This window comes from Salvia hispanica, chromosome 5 (genome assembly GCF_029641045.1).
Source record: "Salvia hispanica isolate PSC_SH4W2 chromosome 5, Shi_PSC_v1, whole genome shotgun sequence".
Classification (NCBI taxonomy): domain Eukaryota; kingdom Viridiplantae; phylum Streptophyta; class Magnoliopsida; order Lamiales; family Lamiaceae; genus Salvia; species Salvia hispanica.
Genome location: NC_142696.1, coordinates 45011092 through 45024987, shown reverse-complemented (window position 1 = coordinate 45024987; position 13896 = coordinate 45011092). Strand labels below are relative to the sequence as shown.

The following is a 13896-nucleotide window of genomic DNA, read 5'->3' as shown; positions in this document are numbered from 1 at the left end:
ATATTAGAGTACTTAGTAGTCATTTAAATAATAAAAAAAATGTCAAATGGAGTATTAGTTAATTTATTTGAAAATACAGTATTAAATCTTGAATTTTAAAGTTTATTAGAATGCTTATTTTTCCTTATTTAAATAGTAAAATATTATCGTTTTAAACATTACCGATAATTGAAAAAAATTGAAAATTGCAATGTGATATTATGATTTCTAACATTATGAGACTCTCCAATTATTTTACTAAATTTTATAATTTGAATGAGAATTATCTCATATAAAAATATATTAAATTTTGTAGTTTAAATATATCATGTATTTGAGTTTTAATCACTTTATAAATTTATTAAATAAAAGAGCTTAAAATACAAAAATATTATTTTAAATATCTATTTATTTATAATCAGAATTATTTTTATGGATAATTTTAGCACCGACTTATTTACATTTCTAGTTCCGTCCCTGCTTATATAGTATTGCATATATAGCAGATATATCGGATATGTATGTGCAGTCGGCAATCTTATTAAGTAGTTATATAAACCTATATAGTATTTTTTGCCTATTGTGCGTTTTCTTTCAAAACAATACTATCTCAATTCTCAAACTACCCAAAACATGATGTTTATTCTCTTGTTTTTCCTTCTCCCAGTAATGATCATCTTCTACTTCCAAGCACAAAAATATAAACATGCCACCAAACTCCATCCACCGGGGCCAAGGGGGCTGCCGTTCATCGGAATTCTGCACCAGTTCAACGTCCGATCTCCGCACACGTACCTCCGCCGCCTCTCCAACAAGTACGGCCCCGTCATGTCCCTCAAGCTCGGACTACGGCCAGTCGTTGTGATTTCCTCAGCAGATGCCGTGAAAGAGATCATGAAATCACACGACGCCATTTTCTCCAGCCGCCCGCTTCTTGTTTCCCTGCAGAGGCTCACGTACAACGGCCTAGATGTTGCGTTTTCACCCTACAACCAAGTGTGGAGGGAGATGAGGAAAATCTCCACCATCCATCTCTTTGGCGCGAAGCAAGTTCAATCATCTCAGCCTATTTTCAAAGATGAAGTGCGGAAGATGATGGCGAAGATTGCTAGAGACGCATCTTCTTCCACCGTCGTTAACTTGAGCGAGACGATGTTGTCGCTTTCTAATAACTCTATATGTAGAGTTGCGTTTGGGAAGACCTATGGAGATGAAGGCTATGGAAAGAACCGTTTCTTTGATCTTCTTCGCGAAATGCAGTCGCTTCTTGGAGGTTTTTTTGTGGAGGATTACTTGCCTTGGTTTCGATGGGTTGATAGATTGCTTGGTATGAATAAAAAGCTTGGCAAGAATTTTCATGACATGGATTCTTTCTATGAGGAACTGATTGAAGAGCATATGGATCCGAATAGGCCAAAATCTATGGAGGGAGACATCGTTGATATATTGCTAAGGATTAAAGAAAATGGAACGACGTCGTTTGAGCTTACACTGGACCACATCAAAGCACTACTAATGGTATGTATGTTAATGTAATGAATATCGTATTTGGTTAATTAATTTGAGTGAACATATTATGACTATTGTAGCCTTGTTTGCAGAATATAATAGCCGGAGGCAGCGACACGGTTTCAGCTGCGTTAGTGTGGGCGATGGCCGCGTTGGTGAAGAAGCCTTTGTTGATGAAGAAATTGCAAGCGGAGATAAGGCAGTTGGCCGGAGAGAAAGATTTGATCGATGAAAAAGACATAGAGAAACTTCCGTATTTAAGGGCAGTTGTGAAGGAGAGTCTGAGGTTGTATCCACCAGCTCCACTGTTAATACCACGAGAGACGACCAAGAAATGTAGTGTAAATGGTTATGAAATCGAAGGTGGAAGTACTGTGTATGTCAATGCTTGGGCTATTGCAAGAGATCCTGCGATGTGGGAAAACGAGGATGAGTTCTTGCCTGAGAGGTTTTTGGAGTCTGGCCTTGATCCAAGGGGCCAGACTCCGGAGTTGATCCCGTTTGGATTCGGGCGAAGAAGGTGTCCGGGGATCGGAATGGCAACGGCTGAGATGGAACTCACATTGGCAAATGTTGTGGGCAAATTTGATTGGGAGTTGCCAGTTGGAATGAAGGAAGAGGATATTGATTTTGAGGTTTTGCCTGGAATCACAATGCATAAGAAGAATGCTCTTTGCCTCCTTCCCAAGCTCGTGATAGCATAGATCTTTGTAGACTATCTACTTACTATAAATGTCTAAGTAAGTAATGTTATAAACTAGGCTCTCAAAATGTTCTAAACCCTGTGAAATATTTCAATTATTATGCAAAAGTTATAACTAGCTTGTATCGTTTACTTGTGGTTAGTAATGAACGGGTTTTGGAACCTAATAACTTGTAGTTATCCCTTAGAATGTCCAACTAGACATTTATTTTGTAGTATTAATAATCATAACTTTCTATATACTAATCTACAAGTTTCCCTCGTGTGGGAAGCCTATTTCCAAATACATAGAGATATGAGGTGAGAAAACACTTATAAAAACATCCCTAAATGTGCATGATTAATTTATTCAATGCATGCCACAACGAATAGACTAACAAATGGGGTGAGAAAATAATTGATAAAAACTTTCCAAATGTGTAGAATTTACTTAAGTACCATATCTCACAAAGTATAATGTTTTACATATTCAGGGGCCAACTTAAGTATGGATCATTGTGAATTTTAGCAATTGCTTATTCTTTTAATTGTTCATAAATTATTTAGATGTCTGTAATTAAAAATTGTTTTTTATTAAAAAAAATCAGCAGATAATGCTTGAGGCTCGCATTCCAAGGAATGTCGGCAATGAAACCACCTCAATGGTTGAGCGTGCTACATGCACCACGTATGTCAGGCGAACTGTCGTCAGTTTTCCTTTTCACATGAGCTGTCTCATACCGTCAGCCCATACAACGCCGCTCGCAACCATGATCACATATACTCCATCCGTCCCCGATTAAGAGTCACACTTTTCCATTTCGGTACGTTCCCAATTAAGAGTCACACTTCATTTTTACCATAAATAGTAAGTAGGTCCCACATTCCACTAACTCAATTCACTCACATTTTATTATAAAACAAATATAAAAAAATAGGTCCCACATTCTACTAACCTTTTCAACCAACTTTTTTTTACATTTCTTAAAACTCGTGCCCGGTCAAAGTGTGACTCTTAATCGGGGATGGAGGGAGTATATTTTTTTTAAATAAAAAGGTTAATCCATCTAAACCAAGGTCGAATCCTAGCTTAGGGGACATGGCAGGACTCTACTTGTTGGAGAGGTGGCGGAGATCGGTCGTCAAATTAACCGGCGTAGATTGCTGATGAACGGTGGGTCCGGCGGTAGGGTTTGTTGGCATGTTTAGATTTTAGTAATTATTGGGAGAGATAAGAATAGAAAAAGAAGTGTCATATTTTTTAGTTTTTGTATGAGTCGTGTACTCTATTTACTGGATAAGATCGCGACCTGCATATACACATCTACTCCCTCCGTCCACGAAAATTTGTCCCAGTTTTCCATTTTCGTCCGTCCCCCAAAATTTGTCCCATTTCACTTTTACCATTTTTGGTAGTGGACCCCATATTCCACTAACTCATTCATACTCACATTTTATTATAAAACTAATACTTTAAAAGTAGGACCCACAATCCACTAACTTTTTCAAATCACTTTCCATTACATTTCTTAAAACCCGTGCCCGGTCAAACCGGGACGAATTTTCGTGAACGGATGGAGTAATATATTAGCTACAATGCAAATTTAATCATCAACTAATTATTCAAGTTGTTATTTGTATAACTATAATGTTGAATTAATTGCATACATGGGATAGACAAATAAAACTTTGGCTTAAGGCAACAAATTGAAATGGACAAAAAATTAAAATGTACACAGTACATATCACTCCCAATTTAGGCACTCGTGACACTTGATGTAGAACCAATTTGGTTGCTATATGTATTAAATACTAGTATTAATTTACTCAGAGCGTATGCCAGAATATACTAACAAACAGGGTATGAAAATAATTTATAGTAGTACTAGTGTCGGTAATGGCACCATCTAAGTGGATTCAGCGAGCGGTTGCTAGTTTTCCCTTTCGCGTGCGCGGTGGGCTGTCTCATCCCGCCCGCCTCTGCTTGCAACCGTCTCACATATATTAAGGTTTTCTAAAAATAAAGGTACACTATTATAGGTAAATAGACTAAATTATTATATACTCCATCCGACTCTGAAAAGTATGAATTATTTCTTATTAGTCCGCCCTTGAAAAATATGAACTTTCTAAGTTTGGAATAGTTAAACAACACATTATCCATACACATAATTTTATTTACACTACACTCTTAATGATGTGGATCTCACTCTCCAATAACACCTCCTTTTGTCAACTTCTCTCTTATGTTACCAGTTATACATTAAAACTCGTGCTGAATTATACGTTCATAGTACTTTTCAAGGACGAGGGAAGTATGTATTTAATTCATAAAAAATGATTAAAAAGACGATTGTGTTTCAGTGTCCAAAAAAATGTTCGAGGATGTGGCGGAACTAGAAATAGTGACAAGACGGTGCTGAAATAGTAACAGAACAACATTTTCTCAAGTTATATCATATGCCAAAATTCTAGGACACTTTAATATAAAAAAATTAATATAATAATTCAAAAACTAAACTATAAAGTAAGTAATAAATTCATGAAATATTACCATTTTTTCGTATCAAACCATATCCCTAAACTCTTGCTCTCATTAGTAATTAATATAAAACATTAAAAATATAGTAAAAAAATAAAAAAATAAAGAGAGTATAATCGAATAAGGAGTAATATACATAACAAATACATTAATTATTGATGGTATAAGGAATTAAAATTCCTATAACATACATAATTGATAGTACATGAATTAGAATTTACAAATTGATGGTATACTTTTGTAGGCAAATTAATGGAAAAAAGAATTAAATATATGACTTAGAGTTATTAAAACTAATGGCTCAATCAAAATATTAGTATTACTTCTTGGGAAAAAAATAATACTATGTAACTAGGGATGTCACTTGGGCTAACCTGCTCGGGTTCGGGCCAATCCATTCGGGTTGTCGGGTTATTCGGGCTGTGAATTTTTCAGATTATAAATTTTCGGCCCTAATCCTAAATCTTCGGGTTTCGAGCTAACCCACGGGCTATTCGGGTCAATAGTAATCTTATATGTTACTTTCTATCCAATCCAATATTCTAAGTTATTAAAAAGCATAGTTGCAAATTTTAAAGTATTATCAAAGTAATCAAGAGAAAGAAAATAATAGCAATTGAAAATTGTAACAAAATAGATAAACATATCGTTTAATTAATAGCACATATGAATCTGACTACAATTAACTAGAAATCATGCATTCCATATAACTCTAAGTTTCAATTTGAGAGAGAAGACATAATTACCATATATTCTTCATATCAATGTTGTACTAGTATTTAATATTGATATTACCGAATATACTTCATATAAGTATATAATCCAAAATTTTAATTATATTTTTATATTAAATGCTCAACCCGTGGGCTAACCCGCAACCCATTCGGGCCAGCCCGCATAACCCGCTGACTCGAACGGGTTAGCCCGTATAGCCCGCTTCTGAATATGGGTTGCGATTTTTCGACCCTAACCCTATGATTTTACGGGGTAATTCGGGTCGACCTGTGAATTTCGGGCTAGATTGACATCTAGGCCTGAAAATTTAATCTGCGGGTTTCGGGTATTCCCGACCCAGTCCCAATACCCGACGAATTATGGGTACCCGAAACCCGAAATAAAGGGTTTGGGTACGGGGTTGGGTAGTTAATGTTAGGATTTTTCGGGTTTAGAGTACCCGAAACCCGTATTAGGGTACCCAACTAATACCCGATTAAACCCGATTAATTATGTATTTGTGATAAATTTTTTTATTTGGTATAGGACTATGGCTCGTAAGGTAAATCTAGGGTAACTTTATTTAATCACATGTAGATTTATGAATTTTTCGTATGCATCACTTTTTCAAGTTTTCTTCACGCCGCTGCTGTTGCTCTCTTTTTGCCGTTTGCTCTCTTCTTTACATTCGTGTTCGGTTCATGTTGCATTATTTATGTTCTTAATTGTTATCTTTAGAAAATATATAGTTAATTAGTGGGGAGTGATCAATTGCTAACTCATCATTTAATTGCTAACTGCAACTAATTCAAGGCCATAAGATTTTAGAAAACGTGTGGTCTATAATTTGCCACGTGTAATTTTTGTTTTTATTAATTAAATCGAAAAATATAAAAAAAACTCTTTTTGGATGAAAATGTCAATATAGTGTTTTGAAAATATCAACACAATGCTTTAAGAATGTTAACCTATTGCTTATATTGACATTCTACATGTATTATATTAACATATTTTATATAGTATGTTGACATTTCTGTTGTACGAAAAAATTAAAAAATTTCAAAAAAAATTTCAAATTTTGACGTCGGAACATATGCATGTAGGACATCGTTGGAATCCTTATAAAATTATCTTTAATTTGATATATGTTATATGAATTTAAAGTTTTAGGATTTCTTTTAAAAGTTAGTTATAACTAATTTTGTAGTTAATTGACATTAATACCCCAATTGATATTTTTTGTGCATGATATGAATACTCAAGGGTTGAATGATCTTCACCTTTAATTTAAATATCTAATGCCTATCATTTAGTTGTAGTTAGTAATTTAGGGGTGAGTTAGCAATATAACACACCCCGTTAATTAGTTATCCTTTCTCCATTTTATTTACATGTTCATTTAATGTCTTAAAAAGTTATTTTAATCTCTTTTATAATCCCTTTTATGTTTCAATTTATACCAAAAAAAAATTTATTTTAAAATTAAGTAGCGTCTATCTGTCTAAGATCTATTTTATATAATATAGAATTATAGTCAATAAATAGTACTCCCTCCGTCCCGGAGTATTAGACTCACTTCTTTTGGGCACATGATTTAAGGAATTGATATTTAAATAGTTAAAGTGGAGAGAGTAAAGTATGAGAGAGGGAAAAAGTAGGGGAGAGAAGAGAGAAAAAAGTAGGTGGAGAATAAAATAACATAGATGCTTTTTGCTAAAAAAGGAAACGAGTCTAATATGTTGGGACATCCCAAAAAGAAAAGTTGGTCTAATACCTTGGGACGGAGGGAGTATAAGTATTGTGTGATCTTAAAAATTTCTATTATCATCACAATTTAATTTATATAAAAGAATAAATTTTAAATATAATAATTCCGGGTTTATGGGTACCCGATTAGTTGGGTTCGGGTACCCGCATCGGGTATTAGGGTACCTAAATTCACATACGAGTCGGGTATTGAGTATGATATTTTTGAGATTTCGGGTTCGGGTACCCGAATTTTCGGGTTTGGATACCCACAAATACCCGAACTTACACCCCTATGACATCACTACTCGTAACTAACAATTAATGAGTCATTGTTATTATTTGTCAAAAGGCGACGAATCGCGGAGCGGATCTCCTAATCCACATTCCCTACTCCAACTCTAATACACACTCACAACTTAATAAAATAATACTACCACCACTTGACCATCACTTATATAGTATAACATTATTTTATTAAGTTGTGAGAGTGTGTATTAGGATTGGAGTAGGGAATGTGGATTAGGAGATCCGCTCCAGACAAATCGATAGCGAAGATTTTTTCAAGAATTAAACAGGAGGAGGAGTATTATTTAATATCTGGGCTACCAAATATTAATGGGCCGATTAATTCTATTCTACCGCTTCAGCCCAATATCAGAAAACAGTAACTTCATCTTCTTCCTTCGGTATTTCACATTTTCTGCAACTGGGCGGCACCCTTACAGTTTCCGGTGGTATTAGTGATCAGGAACCGGCCAAGGCCTCGCTGGCGCGGGGACTTGTCCTACGCTGGTTCCGCCACTGGTTCGAGGCATCCAAATTTTGATTGTTTTGTGTATATATTGATTAGTCAGAATGTACATATAAATTGGACACTAGAGATCAACGGATATTTGATAAAATTGATACAGTGGGTTTATACGCATAACAAGTCAGTTGATAATTAGACACTTAATAGGGGTAGGCTAAGAATAGTAAGAAATGAGTTATGTTACGCAAATTGTTGAACAAAACAGATGCACGCTATATGCACGTTATATGCACGTACGGGGAAGTACTTGTTGGAGACGCAGTCGATTAATGGGGTTGTACTTGTTGGAGAGACGGCCGATGAACGGTGTAGATTGCCGATGAACGGTGGCGCTGGTGGGTCCAGCGGTTAGTGTTTGCTGGCATGTTTAGATTTTAGTGATTAAAGGGGAGAGATGAGCATAGAAAATTGAGTTGTGAACTCTATCATGATTCATGAACAATTATCAAGCTGTGTTGATTGATATTCATATTTTATATTTATTAGAAAAATTACAATAGTGAGTGTCATGAGTGCCTGAATTGTGAGAGATATGTTGTCAATTAAGCTTTTACACTAACTTTTGATTGTTAATTAGGATTTTTAGGGTGCATAATTAGTTTTTAGCATTAAATTTAAATGTTGTAGTTAGTTATTTATTAAAGGGTCTGTAAATCTTCTTAAGCTTCAATTTTGGTAATCTTATAATTGTGGTCTATTATCGAACATATTTTATACTCCATTAGATAAATTTTGATATGTCTATCCCATGTAAAACATCAATTCAAGGCTTACAGTTACAGTTAAATATATAACAAATACTCCGTACTAATAATTCATTGATAATTAATCTGCATTATACCAGCTAATATATTGGATGTGTATATGCAGTCAACGATCTTATCCAACAGTTATATATATCACTATATGCATGATGTAGAATCAATTTGATTGCTATTGTTTATCAACACAATAAAATGATGATTCTTCTCTTGTTTTTGTGTCTCCCAATAATCATCACCCTCAACTTCCAAGCACAAATTTATGAGCAAGCCACGGAACTCCATCCAACGAGGCCACCAGGGCTCCCTCTTTGGCGAATGTATTGAACAAAAATAGGTGCACGGTATATGCACGATATATGCACGTAAGTAAGTAATGTTCTAAATAAAGCTATTAAAATGTTCTAAAGCTGAATGATACTTACTAAATATCTGATTTATATTATGAAAGTTACATTTAACTATACGAATTTTTTAATAACTTTTTGGGGGCGGAAGTGAAAGGGTTTGAACTCTAAATTAAGGTATACCTTTAGCTTTCAAAACCACCGTTCCATTAAGCTTGACCTTCATTTTGTATTTAAATCATCACAGTTACTTATACTAATCAATGGATGGGAAAACAATTTATAATAACTTCCCTAAATATGCATGATTAATTTGCTCGAGTGTATACCACAATGAATAATACACTATCAATCGGGGTGAGAAAATAATTTATAAAATCTTCCGAATGTGTAGAATTTACTCAATAATTTCTCACAAAGTATATTTTTTTACCAATTCAGGGTCCAACTTAAGCATGGGTTATTGTAAATTAAAGTAGTAGTCGTTTGTTTTTTAAATAAATTGGATTTTAATATATAAAAAAATATTTTAAAAAAATATTAATTAATTGTAGAAAATGCTCGAATGCTCGCATTCCAGGGCCTCAGTGGCTGAGCGCACAGCACGCCCTAGTCGCTACATGTGTATTGGTTACTATATGCATGATGTAGATTGTAGAATCAATTTGATTGCTATGTGGAGTGGATTTTTTTGGAAATTGTACATTTTTTAACACATTATTATCGTAATTCTTGGATTATGATATCATTGCTGACCGATTCAATAAGTACCGGCCTTATATAAAACATACTACTATTCCATATTTAGATAAATATTGATTATATGCATTATTCTTATATATTGCATATATAGCTAATATATTGGATATGTATGTGCAATCGACGATCTTATCTGTATTATACTTATGTAGTTGCATATGTAGCTAATATATCAGATATGTATGTGCAGTTGACGATCTCATCAAGCAGTTATATAACTATATAATACTCCGTAATACTTATATACAAGGACGAACCTACAGTGGGTCAAGCCGCCGCTCCAGCAGGCAGTGGTGGACCCAGGAATTTTATATTGGGGCTGCCAAAATGACATAACAAAAAATGAAGAGAAATATAAAGTAATTAAGACAAGAAAACGTTAAAAAATGGTGCCAAAATGACATAACACAAAATGAAGAGAAATATAAAGAAATTAGGACAAGTAAACGTTAAAAATATAGTACTGTTAGGCTCAATGACTCGAACTCAGCTCTCAAGTTTATGAAGTTTTTAAGACAGATACCCCCACCACTTGAGCTGATACTATATAACGAAATTCATAGATTATATATGTGAATATAATAGTTCAAATTGTTGGGGGTTCCAATGCCACCCCACCTCTCCATGTAGGTCCGCCACTGCCAGCAGGGGTTTGGCCGGCGCTGATCTGGTAACCCCACTGTGGTTGTCCCTGCTTATATCTATTTTATGTTGTTTACAAAAAGGGATGAGGAAAAGAGGGAAGGAGATGATAGAATAAAAAGATAAATTAGAAAGTAGTGTATCATTAAATTTATAACGGTGTTGGGGTCCACTATTAATTAAAGAGTAATTAATTTTTTTGTGTTTTTCAAGAGAATTGGAAAGTACTACACATAGAAGTGTATAATCGAATTTGCAGTATTTTAATCTGTGAAATGATACCTAAAGCTAATTTTCTTGCATTTACAGTTTAATACTTGAGTTTATGTTTAACAAATATTTTGCATATCTCCATAATATCCATAATATCGCAATTTGTGTATTTCTATTTGTATCTCTATTTCAATATATTAAAATATTAGAGTACTTAGTAGTCATTTAAATAATAAAAAAAATGTCAAATGGAGTATTAGTTAATTTATTTGAAAATACAGTATTAAATCTTGAATTTTAAAGTTTATTAGAATGCTTATTTTTCCTTATTTAAATAGTAAAATATTATCGTTTTAAACATTACCGATAATTGAAAAAAATTGAAAATTGCAATGTGATATTATGATTTCTAACATTATGAGACTCTCCAATTATTTTACTAAATTTTATAATTTGAATGAGAATTATCTCATATAAAAATATATTAAATTTTGTAGTTTAAATATATCATGTATTTGAGTTTTAATCACTTTATAAATTTATTAAATAAAAGAGCTTAAAATACAAAAATATTATTTTAAATATCTATTTATTTATAATCAGAATTATTTTTATGGATAATTTTAGCACCGACTTATTTACATTTCTAGTTCCGTCCCTGCTTATATAGTATTGCATATATAGCAGATATATCGGATATGTATGTGCAGTCGGCAATCTTATTAAGTAGTTATATAAACCTATATAGTATTTTTTGCCTATTGTGCGTTTTCTTTCAAAACAATACTATCTCAATTCTCAAACTACCCAAAACATGATGTTTATTCTCTTGTTTTTCCTTCTCCCAGTAATGATCATCTTCTACTTCCAAGCACAAAAATATAAACATGCCACCAAACTCCATCCACCGGGGCCAAGGGGGCTGCCGTTCATCGGAATTCTGCACCAGTTCAACGTCCGATCTCCGCACACGTACCTCCGCCGCCTCTCCAACAAGTACGGCCCCGTCATGTCCCTCAAGCTCGGACTACGGCCAGTCGTTGTGATTTCCTCAGCAGATGCCGTGAAAGAGATCATGAAATCACACGACGCCATTTTCTCCAGCCGCCCGCTTCTTGTTTCCCTGCAGAGGCTCACGTACAACGGCCTAGATGTTGCGTTTTCACCCTACAACCAAGTGTGGAGGGAGATGAGGAAAATCTCCACCATCCATCTCTTTGGCGCGAAGCAAGTTCAATCATCTCAGCCTATTTTCAAAGATGAAGTGCGGAAGATGATGGCGAAGATTGCTAGAGACGCATCTTCTTCCACCGTCGTTAACTTGAGCGAGACGATGTTGTCGCTTTCTAATAACTCTATATGTAGAGTTGCGTTTGGGAAGACCTATGGAGATGAAGGCTATGGAAAGAACCGTTTCTTTGATCTTCTTCGCGAAATGCAGTCGCTTCTTGGAGGTTTTTTTGTGGAGGATTACTTGCCTTGGTTTCGATGGGTTGATAGATTGCTTGGTATGAATAAAAAGCTTGGCAAGAATTTTCATGACATGGATTCTTTCTATGAGGAACTGATTGAAGAGCATATGGATCCGAATAGGCCAAAATCTATGGAGGGAGACATCGTTGATATATTGCTAAGGATTAAAGAAAATGGAACGACGTCGTTTGAGCTTACACTGGACCACATCAAAGCACTACTAATGGTATGTATGTTAATGTAATGAATATCGTATTTGGTTAATTAATTTGAGTGAACATATTATGACTATTGTAGCCTTGTTTGCAGAATATAATAGCCGGAGGCAGCGACACGGTTTCAGCTGCGTTAGTGTGGGCGATGGCCGCGTTGGTGAAGAAGCCTTTGTTGATGAAGAAATTGCAAGCGGAGATAAGGCAGTTGGCCGGAGAGAAAGATTTGATCGATGAAAAAGACATAGAGAAACTTCCGTATTTAAGGGCAGTTGTGAAGGAGAGTCTGAGGTTGTATCCACCAGCTCCACTGTTAATACCACGAGAGACGACCAAGAAATGTAGTGTAAATGGTTATGAAATCGAAGGTGGAAGTACTGTGTATGTCAATGCTTGGGCTATTGCAAGAGATCCTGCGATGTGGGAAAACGAGGATGAGTTCTTGCCTGAGAGGTTTTTGGAGTCTGGCCTTGATCCAAGGGGCCAGACTCCGGAGTTGATCCCGTTTGGATTCGGGCGAAGAAGGTGTCCGGGGATCGGAATGGCAACGGCTGAGATGGAACTCACATTGGCAAATGTTGTGGGCAAATTTGATTGGGAGTTGCCGGTTGGAATGAAGGAAGAGGATATTGATTTTGAGGTTTTGCCTGGAATCACAATGCATAAGAAGAATGCTCTTTGCCTCCTTCCCAAGCTCGTGATAGCATAGATCTTTGTAGACTATCTACTTACTATAAATGTCTAAGTAAGTAATGTTATAAACTAGGCTCTCAAAATGTTCTAAACCCTGTGAAATATTTCAATTATTATGCAAAAGTTATAACTAGCTTGTATCGTTTACTTGTGGTTAGTAATGAACGGGTTTTGGAACCTAATAACTTGTAGTTATCCCTTAGAATGTCCAACTAGACATTTATTTTGTAGTATTAATAATCATAACTTTCTATATACTAATCTACAAGTTTCCCTCGTGTGGGAAGCCTATTTCCAAATACATAGAGATATGAGGTGAGAAAACACTTATAAAAACATCCCTAAATGTGCATGATTAATTTATTCAATGCATGCCACAACGAATAGACTAACAAATGGGGTGAGAAAATAATTGATAAAAACTTTCCAAATGTGTAGAATTTACTTAAGTACCATATCTCACAAAGTATAATGTTTTACATATTCAGGGGCCAACTTAAGTATGGATCATTGTGAATTTTAGCAATTGCTTATTCTTTTAATTGTTCATAAATTATTTAGATGTCTGTAATTAAAAATTGTTTTTTATTAAAAAAAATTAGCAGATAATGCTTGAGGCTCGCATTCCAAGGAATGTCGGCAATGAAACCACCTCAATGGTTGAGCGTGCTACATGCACCACGTATGTCAGGCGAACTGTCGTCAGTTTTCCTTTTCACATGAGCTGTCTCATACCGTCAGCCCATACAACGCCGCTGTGACGCCCCGGAAATTTCGATCCTTTCTTTTGAGATAAATCGGATTTAGTAG

General features: G+C 35.0%; 2 protein-coding genes across 2 annotated transcripts; both read left to right on the top strand.

Annotated features, from left to right (window-relative positions):
- Positions 1–533: 533 nt before the first annotated feature.
- On the top strand, positions 534–2323 carry LOC125187536 (6,7,8-trihydroxycoumarin synthase-like). Its single transcript, XM_048084146.2, has 2 exons — positions 534–1497; positions 1581–2323. The coding sequence occupies exons 1-2, from the start codon at positions 613–615 to the stop codon at positions 2190–2192; spliced, it is 1497 nt and encodes a 498-aa protein (XP_047940103.1). The 5' UTR covers positions 534–612; the 3' UTR covers positions 2193–2323.
- A 9121-nt stretch (positions 2324–11444) lies between these two features.
- Positions 11445–13233, top strand: LOC125199753 (6,7,8-trihydroxycoumarin synthase-like). The gene is made up of 2 exons (XM_048097662.2): positions 11445–12407; positions 12491–13233. The coding sequence occupies exons 1-2, from the start codon at positions 11523–11525 to the stop codon at positions 13100–13102; spliced, it is 1497 nt and encodes a 498-aa protein (XP_047953619.1). The 5' UTR covers positions 11445–11522; the 3' UTR covers positions 13103–13233.
- Positions 13234–13896: the final 663 nt, after the last annotated feature.